Source organism: Artibeus jamaicensis, unplaced genomic scaffold (assembly GCF_021234435.1).
Source record: "Artibeus jamaicensis isolate MK-2021 breed Jamaican fruit bat unplaced genomic scaffold, CSHL_Jam_final contig_456, whole genome shotgun sequence".
In the NCBI taxonomy this organism is placed as follows: domain Eukaryota; kingdom Metazoa; phylum Chordata; class Mammalia; order Chiroptera; family Phyllostomidae; genus Artibeus; species Artibeus jamaicensis.
Genome location: NW_026521839.1, coordinates 6,829,966 through 6,849,783, shown reverse-complemented (window position 1 = coordinate 6,849,783; position 19,818 = coordinate 6,829,966). Strand labels below are relative to the sequence as shown.

Here is a 19,818-nt window from a genome sequence, read left to right as displayed (position 1 = left end):
GAGTCTAGTGGCACAGCTTTCCCTATCACCCAAGCTGGGTTCTCGGGACATGCTCTTTTGTGGGACTGAGTACCCCCTTCTTTTGTAGTTGAGCCTTGATTGCAGTTGGCAGATCAATGGGAGGGGTTTACCCAGGCCAGGCAGATACAAGGACTTGCTGTGACCACTGACCACCAACCTTGGCCCTCCGTGAAGGATCAGCTGTGCAGGGGCAATGTGGTGGTGCTCTGACGTGATCTGTAGCTGTCAACTGGGTGGGTTGGGTCTGGAGTTTCCTGGGTGGTGCTGGCCAAGTTCAGCTCTCACCTGTGTTCTGCCTGGGGCACCCTGCCTGAGCCATAAAACAATCTGAGATGGCTGCTACTTGTGCTGGGCTTGGAGATTCCCAGGTGAAACCAAACTATAAAATCTAGGCTAGCTGCTGCTAGTGTTGGGCTGGGGCCCACTGAGGCCAGCTGTTGCTTGTTTGATAGGATTTAGGAAGTTGTGAAGCATAAGCCAAGACCAGCCCTTCGTATGGAAAAGCAGCTTGGGTGGGCCAGTAAATTGGGTAGGGTGGAGTCTCTGGGGATTTCCAGGGCTGGTCAAACCATGATAGCCAGGTTGATGGAGTCTCAAGATATGGCAGCAGCTTGCCGGCTCTGTGCAGGGAGAGTTTAGCAAAGGGACAATGGCCCACTTGCCTTAAAGCCAGACACTTGAGTTTCTCCCTGTATGCCACTGGAGACTTTCAAGCTGCTCCCCGGATGCTGAAGCTCAAAGAGAATAAGTCTGAGTAGGTGAGCCCGTGTGTGGGTTCTTTAAGAGGAACTGTTTGGGGCTGCAGTGTTTTCTTCCCCTGACTCAATCCCTGCTGGTTTTTGCAGGCAGAAGTTGGGGGGACTTATATTCCTGGCACTGGAATCCTGGGCTGTGGGCCTGGTATGGGTCTGGGACTCCTAGTTCCCAAGATATTTCTTCTGAAATTTTTCCCACTGCATGTGGGTGAGGGACAAGCCTGTAGCACGTTTGCACCCCTCCTACGTGTCTGGATGGATGTGGTTTAATTCTGTAGTTGTCAGACTTCCATACATTCTGACAGTTCTAAATAATAGTTCCATATTTTAATTGTTGATTAGTAGTTCTATATTTTAAGTAATAGTTGTTCTATACAACTATATATTCTATATTCTAAGTAGTAGTTCTATATTTTAATTGTAATTTTGATGTGGTTGTGAGAAGAGGTGAGCCATGTCTGCCTATGCTGCCATCTTGACTAGAAGTAAGAACTGCTCTTCTAAGTAGGTACATGTTCATTCTTGCTTACTTTATAGGTTCCAGCTTTGGGTCACTACAAAGGTTAGATCACAACAAAGTATGCGATATGTTTGTGTAGGCCCCTCATCCTGAGCTTTTTCAAGGGCTGACGTGAAGAACAAGTCTGTTCTCTAAAACCTTCTTGGAGATACTGTCTGACATGTTTCCTTATTGTTCCTATAGCTGGCTCTGTATTACAAATAATTCATAGACTTCTGCACCTAAGTGTCTCCCCCCACCATTAAATTAGTGTGTTCCCTTTATCAGATGAAGGAAGTATCTTCCCCCGAAAAGAGGCCAGTTTGCTTCTTGTATAGATGAAAACTGTTGATTTTATTATTTACCTTGGTCACCAGGAAGATGAAGGCCAAATTAGCATATACTAGAAACAACTTTTTCATTGTTCTACCAGGGCTTTTTTGTGAGTTATCAAAACCCTTAGGATCTGCCCTGGCTAGCCTGTGTGGCTTAGTTGGTTGGAGCTTTGTCCTATAACCGAAAAGTTGTGGGTTCAATCTCTGGTTTAGGGGCAGGTACAGGTGGACGCTTATGATCGATCCCTGGTCCTGGTCCTGGTCCCTACATTCCCTGGTCCGTATACTTATGGAGGCAACTAATTGATGCTTCTCTCTCCCCTCTGTTTCTTTCTCTCTCCCTTCCTCTCTCTCTAAAAACAGTGGGACAAAAATGTCCTCAGGTGAGGATTAAAAAAAAAAAACAAAACCAAAGCAAACCTGAGGATCTGCTGAAATCTTTATACTCACAGTATTTATATTATAATTTCAAGAGGTTCCTATATCCTATGAAATGTCCCATACTCTTAGAGTTAAGAATCTCTGCTTTTGATCTTTTTACATTCTTAGTTTAGCCATTCTGTGCTTATGAATATATTATACTAAGTTTACTTGGTTTTAAAGAAATAAGTTGTATGTAAATGATACATTGTTTTCAGGGGTTTTAAAACGCAGCTGAGCAGCTGCCCCGTATGTAGTTGGCAGCCTAGGCCATGGGAAGTGTTTTTATTTATGGAAGAGGAATTTTTTTAGTTCTCATGATGATGAAACAGGTGAGCCAGTATAACTGGCTATAGTGTTTTTGTCAAATGATTTTCCAGAAAAAGAAACCTGGAGATTGTGTGCCTGTGTTCTTGTGTACTAAACACAAATGTGAACAATACTCAGTAAAGTTACGACATTTTTACATTTCTGCACTGGGATTTTTTTGTGACGTCTGTTGTTGAAAGTTGTAAAAAGGCCTTGGATATTGTCTCTGGGGCCGCTGTTTTAAAGTTTAGTCCTCTGCTCTGTGGGCATTGGGTGAACCATTGGACCTGCTGTCTGGTTGTTCACAGAAGCTCCTTCCTGTCTGGTTTCTAGCAGGATGCCCTGAGTTGGAGGCCATGGATTAGGCTGTGCTCTTGGGCCTCTGTGTATAAAGGGATGGTGTAGTTTGAGTTGTGAGCTTTGTGGGATAGGGTACCCCACTGCACTTGCTTTTGGAGGTTTCTTGCTCTTTAATGTCTCCTTTCAGTAGGGGAACGGAAACTCAACATCTGTCTGTCAAGATTGTTCCCAAAATATTGGCTAATGAGGAGGAACTCATGCTACAGCAAGATGTTTGGAATAGCTGTGATTTTCACCTCTTTTTCCCTTCTCTCTTTGTGAAAGACAATTTGTAGTACATTTTGTCTCTAAGGGAGACTTGAGTACCCAGCTGGTTAGATATATTTAAAGAAAGAAAAATCTTTTTCAATAGACATTGAAAAAATCTATTATAAATTTGAGTGGGAACCTGAGAATGCTGTGGCATATAGGCAAAACTAATTAAAATTGTTGTAGACCGCTCTGCCTGATTTTAGGAATTGTATCTCTACCCCTTGTAGCTAAGGGTGAGAGATGACCTCTGGAATGCCAGCCACAGGAGACAAAGCCTGTCTCTGGTAGCAAACGCTGCCTCAGTTTCTCTCCCTGTCCCTAGAGCTTGGTCAGAAGTCAATGACGGGTAAGACCCCTCACAGCGGGGAGCAACCTAAGCCAGACTCAATCACTTGGGAGGCCTTCATGGAAGGATTTGGGGAGCTGCAATAGAGAGCAATGGACTCTTGCCCCCCATCTTTGACAAAACCTGAGTCCCCATGTTCTCTGGGAGAAGCGCTTCCTGGCTCTAATCCCCTTAAGCCTGAATACTTCTTGGGAGAGGTGCAGCTCCTTGCCTGGCCAGAGCATGTCCTGGGGAAAAATCTGGCACCACAAAGACTTGTTGATAAACCTGTGAAATCTGCTCTGCTAAGAGTGCTTTCATTCATATGATAAGGGTCCGAGAGGAAATGAGTATGTCTCCCAAAGTTTCTGCAATTCTCTTCCTGACAGACACTGACTCTGAAACCCTCAGATCTCTTCATAATGTTATCTACTGTTTGATCCTTGCTGCCTTGTATTCCTGTGTAATACAACCCAATAAAAGGCTATGGAAGAGGGTGCTCGGGGCCTTTTTTTCCTCGGAGAAACTGGCCGCTGCTAGCCTCTCTCTCCCCAGAGAAACTGGCCACAGCCCATGCCTCCATCCCCAAACAGATCTCATCATGTCTCGGCCATATTTACTCATTCACGCGTGTCCATGGCACTGGAGGGACCTCGCGAAAGTAGTCGCCCCCACATAAAATACCTGATAAAGAAACCAAATGTAGCTTTACATGGGATTTTCAAGGTTAAAATGTATGAGAATTATGTTAATAAGCTCTGCTTTTAACTTGGTAAGTGTAGGAATTTGCTCTTTTGTACAGTTTGAAACCACCATCACCTATGCCCCCTAGTTCATACTGGGTGAGTCTGGCAGTAAAATTTTGTTCCGTGCTTCCTGCCTGTGCCCTAGTTACTGCTGAAATTTTTGGTGAGAGAGCTCTCTTTGCTTTTCTGATTTCCTTTCCCCCGGCTGTTGGAGAAGTGGGCAGCCTTGTTTCTTCCTGTGTGTCTGGTTCTCTGCAGTGCTCTGGGCCTAGAGAAGCAGTAGGTGCGTTCTGGAGAGTATGGCAGATTTCTGACAGTCACCAGCTGAAGGCCAGGACAGTTTTTGCCCCCCACTGCTGCCCAGGCATAGCATCCTGTCCTGGGGCTGTTTACCTAGGCCAGTTGAGGGACAGTAGTTAAAAATCTTGCATTCCTTTCTCTTGTCCATACTTAGTGAGCTGGCGTCTGGTGTAGAGTTGGCCATGCAGGGATCCTAGAGAACCCAGCTGTTTAGCACCCATGGTCCTCCCTCTCAGGAGCGGTGTGCAAGGTGCTGCTGAGATGTACTCCAGTGGACCCCCAAGGTGGGAGCCAAGTTACTGTTTGCTGGGGATAGTCAATTGAGTGCCTTTTTAAAGCTCCCCAGGCTGTGGCAGTAGTCTACTTTGAGGAAGTTGGGGCATAGTGACCAGCCCTAGGCCCTGTGAGCCCCCTGGACAGCTGATGTCCACTTGCTAAGTCTTGTGATGGAACAACTTCTCATTGTGTGACTGTTGTTTATTGGCATGGTGGATTTTTAGCTCCTCTTTGCTCCCCTTACCTTTCCTTTCCTTTCTTCTTAGCCTACCAGTTTTGCCTGTCTCTGCATGCAGATAGGTGGTGATTAGCTGTCCTTTTTTCACCTGGCACATTTGGCATTATAGAGAATATGACCCAAAACAGCTGTTCATTTAAGATTTCTGTATCTGTCACAGATGGTTTTTTAGGTTTCACATATCAAAATAGGTTACCAAGAAAAGCTTAAAAAAAAAAAAAAGACATTCACTTTTTTCGGTATACACGCTTTTAATAACAAAACTTTCCTGTACACTGCATTTTGTTTACCATCTCCCCCCAGAACCCCAGTGTAATAGTATTTTCTTCCCACCCCTCCCAACCCATTTGCCACCCCCCCAACCCCCAATGGCTCTTAAGGTGATTGAACACAATGTGTTTTGACTGTACTTTCGGTTTCCAGTCTGTGTGGATAGAAAGGGTAAACAAACATTCCATAGATGAATTTTTTTTTTTATTACCAAGGAAGAACTGGTTGGTTGAAGGAGTAGCAGGTGTTTCCAGATGTTTGCAATAACAGGACGAAAGCTTAAACCATCATTTTCTGTTTGTTTTTGCCTTAAATAATTCAAGTTTTCCCTAGCTTAGGGACAAAAATATTTAAGTATCTATGGATGGCCTTATCACCTTTGTATTTTTCTGGTTGAAGCACTTTAACCAGTAAGATATGAAAAGCATATCCCAAAACAGATTTTTGAGACAGGTTGGTCACTATTGCTTTGCTCTGTTAGGAAAATGATCATGTAAGTTGGCTTCTAAAAATAGTTTTTCACATTTCATATGGATACCCACAATGTAGAGGGAGAACGGGGTATTTATATCCTCCCCCATAGATCTGTGTAAGAAGTATGCCTTAAGAAAATGTCTCTTTTCAATTTTAGGATTCAGAACTAGTGCTACATGGGGCTGGTTTTTATTGGAAAGATGGAGTCTAGCTCTTGGTGACTAGCATCAGAATAAGCAGGTGGATTTTAATAATTAGTGGAGTTGGGAAGTTCAGTCAATTCCATTCATTAAATCAGTACAGAACTTAACTTAGGCACATTAAGAAATTACATGTGTTAGAGCAGATTTTTGGCTTAAAAAATTAGTATCTTTGCTATTTGATGTTGGCAGTGGGTATTCTGTCTGAATTATGTGTGGATTTGCAATTTATCAGCCCACTCTCATTTTAGAGAGGTGATTGAATCCCTGGCAAACTACAGAATGAATACAAATGATTCCAAACTAGCTTTTGGTTACTAGGTGAGTGCAGTATCATAACCTTCTTTAGCTTTCCTTTTTGCATAGAGATTTATTATTTTTCTGGTTCTTGGTAAGGGGTCATTTTCCTCTAACCTTAGGTAGGGGGCACAGGGACTGGGTGTGTTGGGAGAGGAAGCTGAAGAGGGTACAACTAAACTGAAAACCAAGAGCCCTGACATCGCCTTAACAGGGTCTGCGGTGTGGCCATGATGCTCTCACCCTGGCCAGTTGGGAAGGAGCATATGTGGTCAACAGTCTCATCCTCAAACCTGTGCTGAGACGGAAACACAGAAAGACCAAAATTAAATGGAACCCTGTCCTTTATAGGCAATTTAAAAGGGAAGTTTGTGCTTTAATGAAAAAGGAACATGCTGTTTGTCATTGTTATTCACTTTTTTCCAGAGAACATTACCAAGAAAATGCAGGCCAAAAATATCAGTTATTTTTTAACTCGAAAGTATGCTGTGGTGGCCTTGGCTCTACTGTTCCCCCTGAATGACTCAATGGCTTGAGTTTCCAATTTACTTTTCTATTTTTGTTAGGGATTTTGCTGGTTGGTGGTCCATTTTACTAACTGTAATCTTTAGTACTAATGCGGGGATTCCCAGTCAGTAAGTACTTCTCACCCTTGTCCTCATAGTTTCAGTTAAATTTGATGTTGTTGAAATGATTAAAAAAATACTCCTTTGCTGTCCTTCAGGGCTAGTGGAATCTTGTGTTCAGAACACAGCTGTGTTGTGACAAAGCTTTTCTCTGACAAATGGCTGTGGCTTCGCTGATAAATGAGTTGGTAAATTTTACCTTGGGGAACTCTCGTTTGTAATGGGGACTTCAGAGCCAGCCCTTCTGTAGGGGAGCAGTGTGCTGTGCTCTGTGCCATAAAATCAGCTTTTGTCCCTTTCCGGGCAGGCCCTGGGTCTCATTCCACAGGAGGTGAATGAAGTGCTCACTGCTCAAGATCAGCTGAACTCCCCTGGGCTGAGACTTTGCCAAACTGATTTACCCACCTTAAAAATTTAGAGTGTACATTTTTATCATAGTATGTGATCATGTCTGCTCTTTACTGAGACACGTTTTCTTTGAAGTGTAGACAGACCCCCCTCTTTGAGTAGTAACAAAAGTTACAGTTAAGCCTTATGGTTAAACTGTAGTTGTAGCATGTTTCCAATCCAGTCCGATGAAGAAAATACGCCTTGAATGAAGGATGTCATGTTAAGAAAAAGCTAACTTTTTTCTTTTGTGGTCGCGTTTTTTCTTTTTCACATACAGTAAATGTCATTTGTAAAAGTGCTCACTTTTCTAAAATCAGGTCAGTAGTCTAATGTGTTGGGGGTTTTTTTGGCTGCTACATACATGGAACTTTGTTTATGGAAAAATTCTGTGTGAATTGGTAACTTGCATCTGAATTTGAAATATTTTATATTTTCTCCATGGAAATCATAATTGAAGAAATGTAATATATATATGGCTCTCTTCTACATGAAAAGTGTGGCATCATTATCATTTGTTAATTATGGGATATTTATATTAACACTAGAGAACCTCCTCCCCTTTTCAGCTGCAGGTCCTAGGGCCTTGCCCTGCAGATAGTGTACAGCTACCCATTTGCCTCACTCTTGGCTGCCTCTTTACTTCGGCTAACCTGTTTCTGTGAGTCAGATTTCAAAATGCTGCCTTTCCCTTTCATCCCCTCACCTCCATGCCACCTTTGGGTTACCACTGTGTGGCTGCATAAGCATGTAGATAGATTGTCCTCCCACGGAAAGATTTGCCTTGGTGGTGTGTTGGTCCCTTCACTTAGAAGGAATTGTTCTTATGGTGTAAATATGTATCTTTATCAAAAGGTCGGGTTTTAGTATATAATATTTAGAAAGTGGTTTTTTAATGGTTCCTTTATAATATATTCTAATAAGAATCATTGTTATGCCTGTTGCTAGCCAATTAATTTTGACTTGGCTGTGAGGCTTGAGGATCAGGAAAAGGCAAAAGAAAGAGGTTTAAAACCCCTTTCTCAAGGCAGCTTTGATCATAACAGCTGAGAGAGAGAGAGAGAGAGAGCGCGCACATGAGCGTGCAGGCTCCCATTTCATGTGTGCTTCCAAACTAGAGGGAGCAAGTCACAGGGTTGAGTTGACTCAGTTGCTCTCTTTTCTCTCCAAACTAATTTTTAAATCTTTCTCACATATAAATCTCACATATAGGATTTAGTAAACTAATTAGTGAAATGGTAATGTAATACCAGTTTAAAACAATTTTGTAAATGCCACAAAAATCAACATGTTAATCATGGCAAACTAGAGATGTATGATGCAAAGTCAGTATAATTATTTAGTATTGATTTCATTGTAATGAGACCTTTTCACAATCACTTGGATTCATTGTTTAAATATATCAAAGAGTCACATAGCTTATTAGAATTACATAAAGGGTTTGATTTTATGATGTGGACTTCGATAACATCTATTAACCCAGGCAAAAACTCTGGAAGAAGAGTATTTAATATTTACCAGACTTCAGCATACATGAAATTATACTTCCCACACTGGCAGTAAATTGTAGATTTCAGTAAATACCAAATTATCATACAAGAGAACTTTGCTAAGTCTCCTTTTAAGCAGTAAGCCAGTGGTGGTACTTGGGATGGAAAGCAGTGATCAAACAAGTACTGATCCATACCTTTTTCTACTCAGTAGCTTCTTTCCAAACCATTCTCAGTAGGAAAAATTAGCATATGGAGACCTTAGTGTAAATGTTTACACTCAATAGTACACAATAACATACATTAAATGTCTTATTTTGAAGTAAGCATTTTTAGACTTTCCAGCAAGAGTGCAAATTAATGTGAGCATTGTTTCATTTCACACTTAAAATATGATTTCATTTAAAAAATTAAAAACACTTCAATACTTCAAAAACTTAAGTCTCCACTTGCTTTTGAAAATTAGGCTTAATGTCACCATTGTTAAAAATTAGATATTTATTTAGCCCCTACTATGTAAAATAGGTTACTTATCTGATGTAATTTTGATGATGGGTAGATATTATACTTCACATTCTTTGTATGGCAGCTGCTGACACTTGCACTGTCCATAACCATTAATGATGATGAAGGGTCCTTCGTGGGTGGGTTCATATTCATTATACGGTCCTTGGTCTGACATGTTTGACATATGGAGTCGTGTTTGGGATCGGAGCTGCCTGTGGTTCTGAATCATTGAGCACTGTCTAATTCTTCTTAAAGTGGGAGGGCAGCACTTCCTGGAGATGAACACTATAAAAATAATAAAAAAGAAAGAAAACAATAAAGCCATTGTTCCTGTAATTACCCTCTGAGTGAAGATGGCATTGTCTGGTTCAGGAAAATGTTCCTCAGTAGTAACTGATATGCCTGCTGTAGTTGGGATTTCTTTGTCTCCCACATGGTAACTTGATGAGCTTATTCTTTTTGTATATTCAGTGGTCGGATCTCTGTAAGTTGTAGCCATGACTGTGACAGTGGTTGATAAATTCCAGCAGAGCTGAAATCCATGAACTGCATCTAATATATCCTCTCCTTGGGTGTGGTCAGGACTGTGGCATAAGATGGACTGCTCCCACCGACCTTGGAAACTGCCCAGCCAGGAGGCCAAAGCACATATTCTAGGGCTGCATTCCCACAGATTGCCAGAGAGGCCAACAGTTGTGAGGGATCTCAGGGAATTTAAGATCTTGGAATCAAGGCTGTTTAACTTGTTGTTATCCATTAGGAGTATTTTAAGGTTAGGCATTGTTTCAAACACTGTCAGATCGATGGCCTTGATTTCATTTCCAGTCAGGTCTAGCTTTTCTAAAGTGCCCCAGGTCCATTCCATCCCACATGTCAAGTTGCTGATTTTGTTCCATTGTAAGAAGAGGGTGTGCAGACTGCTTAGCCGTAGGAAATGAGCAAAATTAATCTTCGTCAGCTGGTTGTGCTCTAGGTGAAGCTCTCTCAGTTTGATTAATCCTGCAAATCCATTACGAGCCAAACTTCGCAAACGGTTTGTGCTCAAATCTAGAAACTCCAGACTACGACAGTCCCAGAATAGGCGTACTGGGATAGTCCGCAGAGAGTTGGACCGTAAATGCAAGGTCTGCAGCTTCCGAAGGCCGTAGAAGAGCTCTGGGTGCAGAGATGACAGCTGATTAAAAGACAGGTCCAAATTTTGCAGGTTAATCAGTTGAGTAAAGGTTGAGTTTGGCAAGTAAAATATTTTGTTGGAACTTAAGATTAATTCCTTAAGTTTATATAGTCCTTGAAAAGCATCTTCCTTTACTGTTGAAATTTGATTGTGGTCTAAGTGGAGCCAGGTAAGTTGACTGAAGCTGGCAAATTGATCTCTTTCAAGCTCTGTGATGTGATTGTGCCTCAGGGACAGGCCCAGGGAGCCCTTTTCTGTGGCGTTTGGCACTGAGTGGAAGCCCTGAGAGTCGCAGTAGAAGAGCAGCTTCTCACAGCGGCATTTGGGTGGACACGCCATTCCCAGGGCAGGCAGCATTTTTAAAACCATACTCATTGCATATATTGCTGCCAGCATAGGGGCCCCTAACGGCCACTTGAAATGTAAGCCTGCAGAATATAATTTAAGGAAAACAAGAAGATAGGAATTTTTCAGCAGAACATATGAGCCATTAAAAAAAAGCAAACCCATAACATTATGGTGAAAGATTTCACTGCATATAACTCATTTTTCATTTTGTGCAGAAAAGCTAACCTTGTTAGTATGACTAGAACAAAACTTAAACCATTAAGAAGATAAAACATATCCAGTCATCAGCAATATATGCTTTTAACTAAATGTCAAGATACAAAAATATGACAGTGATTCCCCTCATAGCAAGTGAATTCAGTGGTTTTTTTAAAAGCTGACTGTAGAAAACACATAAATGCATGGACTTACCCATTCTTCCGAGCACATTGGAGGCTGCATTCAGTCGCGGTTGTTAGACTCAACGCAGTGAGTCTGTAAAAGGCTCTAACATGCAGGAGCCTTTGACCAGTTTCCTGTTTTCTGTGTCCCAGGCTTTTTGAGTAAAACTGAATCCACCAGGGTGAGTTATATTTTTTCCTTAGGATATTCCTTTCAAAAGCATTGGTTTCATTTTCTGTGACCACTCTCGTCCCTTAAATCACATTTGAATATAAGTTATTAATTTCGTCCTCCTCTAACTGCTCAGCTGATTAATCAAAGCATCAGTCTTTCCTTTCCGCAGCTGTTAGTTCCCTCAGTCTTAACTTGTTGATGGCAGATGGGAGGCTTGTTGCAGAGAAGAGCTCCTGGAGCAGCATGAGTGCATTTACTGAAAAGCTTTTCCGAGAAATGGCACAAGAATGGATTTGCTTATGTGCTGCGACCACACAGAACTGTATATAGGCTGACGTCACCGGGTGACGTGTCTTTTGTTTGGGTTTTCCAGAAGCTTTATACTGTTATAAAGCACCGTGCTTTGTAACAGTATCGGGTCGTAAGACCCCTGGTTACAATAAAACAAGAAAGAACTCCTGGCTTAAAAACATGATATTCCTTCAGCGTAGGAAGCAGCAGTGAGGTTGTAATAAAGGCTGCATTCAAGAAGATCCGTCTGAGCTGTGAGTTGGGTTAGCAGAATGATTTTTAATGCCTGTGAGAGCCAGTGCTAGACTGTCGATTCTGCATAGAAAGATCATCTAAATAATCAGTAGCACGATTTATGAGGTGCTGATCTAACGCCAGCCGATGCAAGTTAGTGCCCTCTGCTCTGGTAGTTTGGGAAGCTACTCAATCACCTTGTTGTCATGCTTTGTTAAAATGGAAGTATGACTGCAATTTGCATTCAGTGTGTAGACTAGATAAGTGGATTTGGCTTCTTCCTCGCTAAAAGCTTAACCTCACAGACCAAGAATAAAGGGGGGGGGGAGCTTACAAAGCATTTGTTTATTTTTCTCTTTGAGAATTTCAGAGGAACTCCAATTTAAAAGATTTCTCCTTCTCTGTCCTATTTTATAGTAATATTTTATCACAGGAGGAGAAGAAAACATAGATTATCTAATACTGCATTCCCTAAGCTTTAACAGCGGAACAGAAATGGTTTAGTACAAGTGACAGCATGGCTGGATTCTGACACGATCCCTTGTATTTGCCTCAGAATCTCACCTCTTCAGCTGAAAGCCTCAGATGATTCTGGAATTGGGAGCTGTGGCACTCAAATAATAGAACATTTATTTGCACACTTACTAGCTCTTACTGACACATTTAAGAACTGACTGAGTGTCATACTGTCATCGGGCTTTGTCTAGTGAATACAAAAGGTCTCTTAAACTTTGGAATATTATTTTGCTTTGGTTGTTTTTACTTGACTTAACTCTGTCTTCTCCCTGTTGAGTAGTTTCATCACTTTTCAGAGCTTGGTTATGAATGTGCAGTTCCATGTTTAATTTTTCTTTTCAGTCCTTATCTGAGGATAGATATGTTCATTGATTTTAGAGAGAGAGGAAGGGAGAGAGAAAGACAGAGAGAGGGACATCGATGTGACAGGAAACATTGGTTGGTTGCCTCCAGACACGCCTGGACCAGGGGTTGAAACTGCAACGTTTTGGTGTAGGGGATGATGCTGCAGTCAAGTGAGCACCTGGCCAGGGCTGTACAGCTCCATGTTGAGTGTCCTGTAAGCCTGAAAGACACTTCTAGCATGAATCAGGGGCATGTTTTTAGGCCTGACGGAGGTAAGACCTCTTACACGCCGTGGCTTACTGGTACTGCCTTCTACGCCGGTTTCCTTTACATTGGCCTTTATTGTTACGAAGGACCTTACATCACACGTGAAGGCAGAAGTCTCAAAACTACCCGTGATATATGTGAAACATCGTTGGCCTATTGGCTTCTAGGGCCTTCATCCTACTGGGCAAGTCTAAGAAGTCAGTGTCTTAAGGGGGTATAGATTCTGGTACTGGAGTGAAGACTGGAAGAATTCCAGGTCTCCTTCTCAGGGCACTGTGTAAAGGTGCTATGAAAATGGCTGCAACTGTAGGTGTATAGTTTGAGTCTTTCTAGAGGAAGACTCCAAGATGGGACTAGAAGTATGAGTTTTATTGGGGAAGATGCCTGGGAAGTATCAAGGAAGAGAGAAGGCAGCGGGATACTGTGAGAGCTGGTAGTCTTCAGACTACAGGGCAGGTCTGGCACGTCTGAAAGCAGAGGAAAAAGAAGGATTTGACAGGCAGGGTCTTAGACTATACAGCACAGTTCTAAGGCAGTTTTCCCCAGGCCAAAGAGCAGTCCCCAAACCAAAGTTGCCTATTCTCAGGAATGAGCCTGCCTTAGTACTCCCATCATTCTCCTTTTCTGGTTAAGAAAGTGAGGAAGAGATCCTGTTTTAGACTTCAAGGATGCTGTTCCTGCTACTGACCTTGAGTCTTTCCGTAGTCTGTCTCTCTTTAGGCTAGAAGCTCCTAACATGGGTCCACAGACTGGCTTGTGGAATTTTGTTGCTTGTATATTATTCTGTGAATAAGGTTTAATCAGCTTCTTAGAGGGTCTACAACCCTAAATTTCAGAGTTACTGCTCTGCAGGAACTTGCTTCCAAAATTTCCAAGGGGGGAATCTGATAAAGAATTCTTTCTTTTTTTCTTTCTTTTTTTAAAGGGAAAGAAGGCCTTGGGATACTGTAAATGCCCTCATTGAAGTCAGCCACCCTCTGATGGGAAGGAAAAAAATCCCCCAAAACCGTTGCCAGGCAGGAGTATCTAGATTAATTCTTCCCTGAAGTAACCACTTTAGTTCCGTGTGCAGAAAAGCATTAGAGTCAATTGTATTAGAGCAACCACAATTAGGAATGAGTTGTATGTGAAAATGTAGAAGGAAAAGCATCTCCTTTTTTAAGTCTTCTTTTCTGCTCTCTAGGTTACTTGGCCTACCTCTTATATACTAACAAATAGGAAGTGCTTAAATTATATTTTCCCACTACCATTATACCAGATCTGTCAGCCAGAAAAATTGCCCAGAGAAGCACCAGTGCAATCAAGAGTAATTATTTTAGTTGCATCTGGAATAGAGGGCAGTAATGCAGTATCACAGTACCCAGAATGCACAGTTCCTTTTAGGTCACCAGACCACAGGGCAGGTGATCTTGCTCACTTGGCCTCTTTTTGGGTTCAAAAGGTCCAAGCAGTGGAACCAAAGACGATAATGGTTGTTTGTCTTAAAATTGGTGGAGCACACAGTTTCTGTTGATGGAATTTTGTATCATTTTTTGGTCTTTATCTTTCTTTAGCTAAGAGGACTGAACAGAAACCCATGGTCTTTCTGAATAAAACTTTTTCTTGGTTTCGTTTTAGAACAGCATACATATGTCTTTGACTTAAAGTGGCCCAACTACTTCTGGAGGGTCCAAATCAAAGGAGTGATAATATCTAACCTCACCATCTCTTCCCTCTGTAAATGGGCTTCAGCAGATTATGTGAGTAAAGCAGCAGAGCTTAGATGCTGTAGTTACCTGCATTCCCCTACCTGAAAGTTTGCTTTTAATGTGTCTTAATTGATTAGGGGGAGAATTATTTCCCCACTTGGAGAAGCCTGGGTACAGAAGTTCACATGGAATTTCCTTTTTTTTTTTTTTTTGTGGTAGAGACAGGGCTTGATTTTGCTTTATACTAAAAGGCCATGTGTTTAGTTGATTGTGCCCATGTTTTAAAATTGTCATACCCTAGCACCAAAGGTTTACAGAGTGCTCTGGGGAAGTATGTTCAAATAAAACTTGTTGCTGCCAGTCTTGATTGCTACTTGGAAGATACCGTCTCATTCATCAGAAAGTGGTAGTTTTCAGGGTGGAGGCCCTCTATTTTATGGATGCGAGTACATGCCCTACTAAGAACCTGTTGGGATTCTTAGTTGGTAGCCCCTTAATTGTGCCTATATGGTATCGAGACCTGTAAGTAGAGTAAGTGGATTTTACTAGTCTTTTTTTGGAGGGAGGTTGGAAAGATGATGGAAGAAGAGTATAGTAAATCCTGGGGTTGTTCACTGCTTTCAAACGTGCATGCATTTAGAGGCAAATGTAACAACTTTTAAATTTTTGGTTATTTAAAAACAAAATTTACTGGGGTTTGGTGCTAAATATTAGCTTGTTATCTTTGAAGGAAATGGAACCTATCTGACAGGGACAGATAGAATATGTCAGGATTAATGGTTTCACCAATCTGTCATGTTGGAGGCGAGCTAAAGGGAAGTTGATAATCACAGGTAGGGCCAGAGATTCTGAGAGCATTCAGAATTCTAGGCTTCTAGAGTCTTGTTTCAATTACAAGGGACCACTGTGTAAATAAGTACAGTATATCTGTGTTGCTGGGAATCTTTTCTGTTAAAAGCCTTTACAAAGAGGACTAACCCTGGCTGGTTTGGCTCAGTGGACTGAGTGCCAGCCTGCAAACCAAAAGGTTGCCAGTTCAATTCCTAGTCAGGGCATATGCCTGGGTTGCATGCCAGGTCCCCAGTAGGGGGCGTGTGAGAGGCAACTACACATTGACGTTCCCCACTCTCTAAAAATAAATAAAATCTTTAAAAAAAAAAGAGAGAGAGAGATGACTCCCCCCCCCCATGAGGGTGAGAATTTCTATGTGTGATTGGATTCTTGTCTCTATCACTGCTCTTGATTGATTTTGATTTTTTAAAGTCCTTTCGTTATGTTATTAGTAAATATAACTGAGAAAGCAGTAGGAAGGGGAGTGATGATTACATTAGTGATGGTGTGTGTTCCTTTTGATGCTGCATCTTAGGAAGTTTGGGGTTTCTATTCTATTTTGGAGGTGTGTGCTTCTAGCATTTCCTGCTGTTGGGGGAGTGGCAGGGCTAGGATCATGTGACAGCCTAATTTTGTTACACTAGCCTTGTACTCTGTGCCCATGGCTAAGTAATTTGTTAGTAAATCTCACCGTGATGCACCTGAGTCAGATGTTCGGCAAGGGGAAACCTAGAAGTTTGGGCAGAGGGTCATTTAAACCAAGAAACTCTTTTATTTCTCCCACCATAAACATCAAACCAAACCAAACCAAACCAAACTATCCTGAAATATTGATTAATGCACAGATTGATCAAAACTTAAATTGCCAAGCCCTTTTCTTATTTGTTGCCTTTGGTTCCATCATGTTTGTTTTTCTCTTCCTCTTTGCAAGGCAGGCTGCTGCTGCTTTTTTGTTTGTTTTTTCTCTTTTATTTTAAAACAAAGAACAACATTTTTATAAGTTGTATTTCTAGATTGGAGGAATTTGTTTATTTTTTTTTTAATTTAACACACAATTTTAATCTATATGAAGACCTAACAGTAGGCATGGTTTTAAAACACTGTATAGGATTTATGGAAATGTACATTGAGCATTGGGAACAATTCATAAATTCCCAATGTTTGGGTTACAAATATCCAGAGGACCACTGCTTGATGTCCCCACAGGAAACCATCACTCTTGGCTTGCCCAGTATCTTTTTTGGTTTTTTTGCATTTCTTTTTTTTTTATGTTGTTCAAGTACAGTTGTCTCCATTTCCCCCAACCCCTATTCCTCCTCACCCATCCCCGCCTCCCACCCTCAATTCTACCCCGCTTTGGCTTTGTCCATGTGTTCTTTATACATGTTCCTTGATGACCCTTCCCCCTTTTCCTCCCATTCTCCTCTCCCACCTCCCCTCTGGTTACTGTCTGTTCTTAATTTCAGTGTCTCTGGTTATATTTTGCTTGCTTGTTTGTTTTGTTGATTAGGTTCCACTTATAGGTGAGGTCATATGGTATTTGTCTTTCACCACCTGGCTTATTTTCACTTAGCATAATGTTCTTCAGTTCCATCCAAACTATAGCAAAGGGTAGGAGCTCCTTCTTTCTTTCTGCATGTGTTTCATTGTGTAAATGTACTATAGTTTTTTTATCCACTCATTTACCAATGGGCACTTAGGTTGCTTCCAGCACTTGACTATTGTAAATTGTGCTACTTTGAACATCGGGGTGCATAGGTTCTTTTGAACTGGTGTTTCAGGATTCTTAGGGTATAGCCCCAGCAATGGAATTGCTGGGTCAAAACACAGTTTCACTTTTAGTTTTCTGAGGAAATTCCATACTGTTTTCCACAGTGGTTGTACCAGTCTGCATTCCCACCAATGGTGTACTAGGGTTCCTTTTTCTCCACAACCTCGCCAACACTTGTTGTTTGTTGATTTGTTTATGATGACCATTCTCACTGGTGTGAAGTGGTATCTTGTGGTTTTATTTGTATCTCTCTGATGGCTAGTGGTGCTGAGCATTCTTTCATGTGTCTCTGGGCCCTCTGTATGCCTTCTTGGAGAAGTGTCTGTTCAGGTCCTTTGCCCATTTTTTAATTGGGTTGTTTGTCTTCCTGGAGTGAAGTCGTGTGAGTTCTTTATATATATTGGAGATCAAACCCTTGTCTGAGGTATCACTTGTAAATATATTTTCCCATATATTTGGTTACTTTTTCCTTTTCCTGATTTCTTCTTTAGCCATGCAGAAGCCTTTTATTTTAATGAAATCTCATTTGATTATTCTTTCCTTTATGTCCCTTGCTCTAGGGGGCATATCAGGGAAAATATTGCTGCATGGATTATCTGAGATTTTCCTGCCTGTGTCCTTTAGGATTTTTATGGTGTCATGACTTATATTTAAGTTTTTTTATCCATCTTAAGTTTATTTTTGTATATGATATAAGTTGGTGGTAGAGTTTGATTTTTTTGTATGTGGCTGTCTAATCTCCTGACACCATTTGTTGAAGAGGCTACTTTTACTCCATATTATGCCTCTGCCCCCTTGTTAAATATTAATTGACCATTGAGACTTGGGTTTATTTCTGGGCTCTCTGTTGTGTTCCATTGATCAATGTGTCTGTTCTCGTGCCAGAAGCAGACTGTGTTGATTACTGTAGCCTTGTAATATAGTTTGAAATGCAATATATCACATAAACAAAAGGAAAAACAAATCACATAATCATGATCAAATCACATGGATCATATCAATAGATGTGGGAAATGCATTTGGTAAGATACAGTCCCATTTATAATAAAAACTCTCAGCAAAATGGGAGTAGAGGGGGCACACCTCAACATAATAAAGGCAAGCTATATATGAGAAACCTACAGCCAACATCATACTCAGTGGGCAAAACTAAAAGCTTTCCTACAAGATCAGGAACAAGACAAGGATGACTACTTTCATCACTTCTATTCAACATTGTATTGGAATTCCTAGCCACAGAAATCAGATAAGAAAAAGAAATAAAAGGCATCCACACTGGAAAGGAGGAAGCAAAACTGCCAGTGTTTGCAGATGCCATGATAGTGTGCATAGAAAATCCTGTGGACTCCACTAAAAAATGCTCAACCTAATAAGTGCATTTGGCAAAATAGCAGGAAACAGAGTCAGTATTCAGGAACCAAGGGCATTTTTGTACACCAACAATGAAGTAGCAGAAGCAGAAATCAGAAAAAAATCCTATTTGCTATAGCAACAAGAAAAATAAAGTAACTAGGAATAAATCTAACCAAGGAAGTAAAAGACCTGTACTCAGAAAACTATACAACACTGAAGAAAGAAATTAAGGAAGACAGAAACAAATGGAAGCATGTACTGTGTTCATGGATTGGAAGAATTAACATCATCAAAATGTGCATACTTCCCAAAGCAATCCGTAGATTTAACACAATCTCTATTAAAATACCAATGACATATTTCGCAGAAGTAGAACAGGCATTTCAAAAATTTATGTGGAACGATAAACGACCCTGAACAGCCACAGCAATCTTAAGAAAGAAGAACAAAGTAGGAGGGATCACAGTATCTGATAGCAAGGCAGGCTTCTTCTTGTTCCTTCTCCCCTCCTCACCCCACTCCCCTCCCCCGCCCCCCGCCTTCCTTCTCCCACTCCATTATTCTGAAATACAGCCAAGTTTGGATTCGTCCTTCCTGCTTCTCCACTTTTCAAGTAGCGTTCTATTTAGATGTCTTTCCTCCTGCCTACATACATGGCCATGTGCTGTATTCAAAGCCATTTGCACAGAATAGAATTAAGAGTAAGATACACATTCATATTTTCTTAAAGAATCCTTTTTAATTTTAGAGGACTCTTTGACCCAATTGGCTAAATTTAAAAGGATGAATTTGCATATATATTGTCTAGGTGCTAGCAAGTTTTGGTTGCTAAAGCTTGGAAATGTCACATTCCCTCAGAACCTTCTTAAATTTGCTGTGGGGTAGAGGGACAGCGACATGAGCTAAGGCAATGAAAAAATATTGAAATATGTGATGTCATCAATGCAGGGAAAATCAGTAACAAGAATTTGGCTGAAAGAGTGAAAGATCATTTCTTATTATGAAAGGCTATTGCAACATGTAACATTATAGCTGCAGTTGAGATGTGTGTACCCGTGTTGCTGAAATGTGACTTGGTGAGGCTTGAGCTCTTGTGGGAGCTGATTCTGTCCTGCTACTTGTTTTGTGTAGGGGAAGACTGAGGGGGTCTGTCTGTCTTTCCAGTGGCTTCATAGTTTTTTTTATCTGTATGTTTGTAGATGTGAGTGTGTATCTAAGGACTGCATAGCTTTTTTCATATATGGCTATACTGCAACTTACGAACATGTTTGCCTTGAGGCTTTTAGCTTTTGTAAACAGTATGAGTATCTGTTTAATATCTTTGCATTCTTAGGCAAGTTTGTATTAAAACAAGTTTC

General features: G+C 41.1%; 2 protein-coding genes across 3 annotated transcripts in view; one reads left to right on the top strand and one right to left on the bottom strand.

The window, feature by feature from the left end:
• CTNNA1 (catenin alpha 1) overlaps positions 1 to 19,818 on the top strand; it is a 221,686-nt gene that overhangs the window by 143,711 nt on the left and 58,157 nt on the right. The gene's annotated exons all lie outside the window — the stretch shown is intronic.
• On the bottom strand, positions 9,143 to 11,024 carry LRRTM2 (leucine rich repeat transmembrane neuronal 2). Its single transcript, XM_037147503.2, has 2 exons — positions 11,021 to 11,024; positions 9,143 to 10,689 (listed from the first exon to the last, which is right to left on the bottom strand). The coding sequence occupies exons 1-2, from the start codon at positions 11,022 to 11,024 to the stop codon at positions 9,143 to 9,145; spliced, it is 1,551 nt and encodes a 516-aa protein (XP_037003398.2).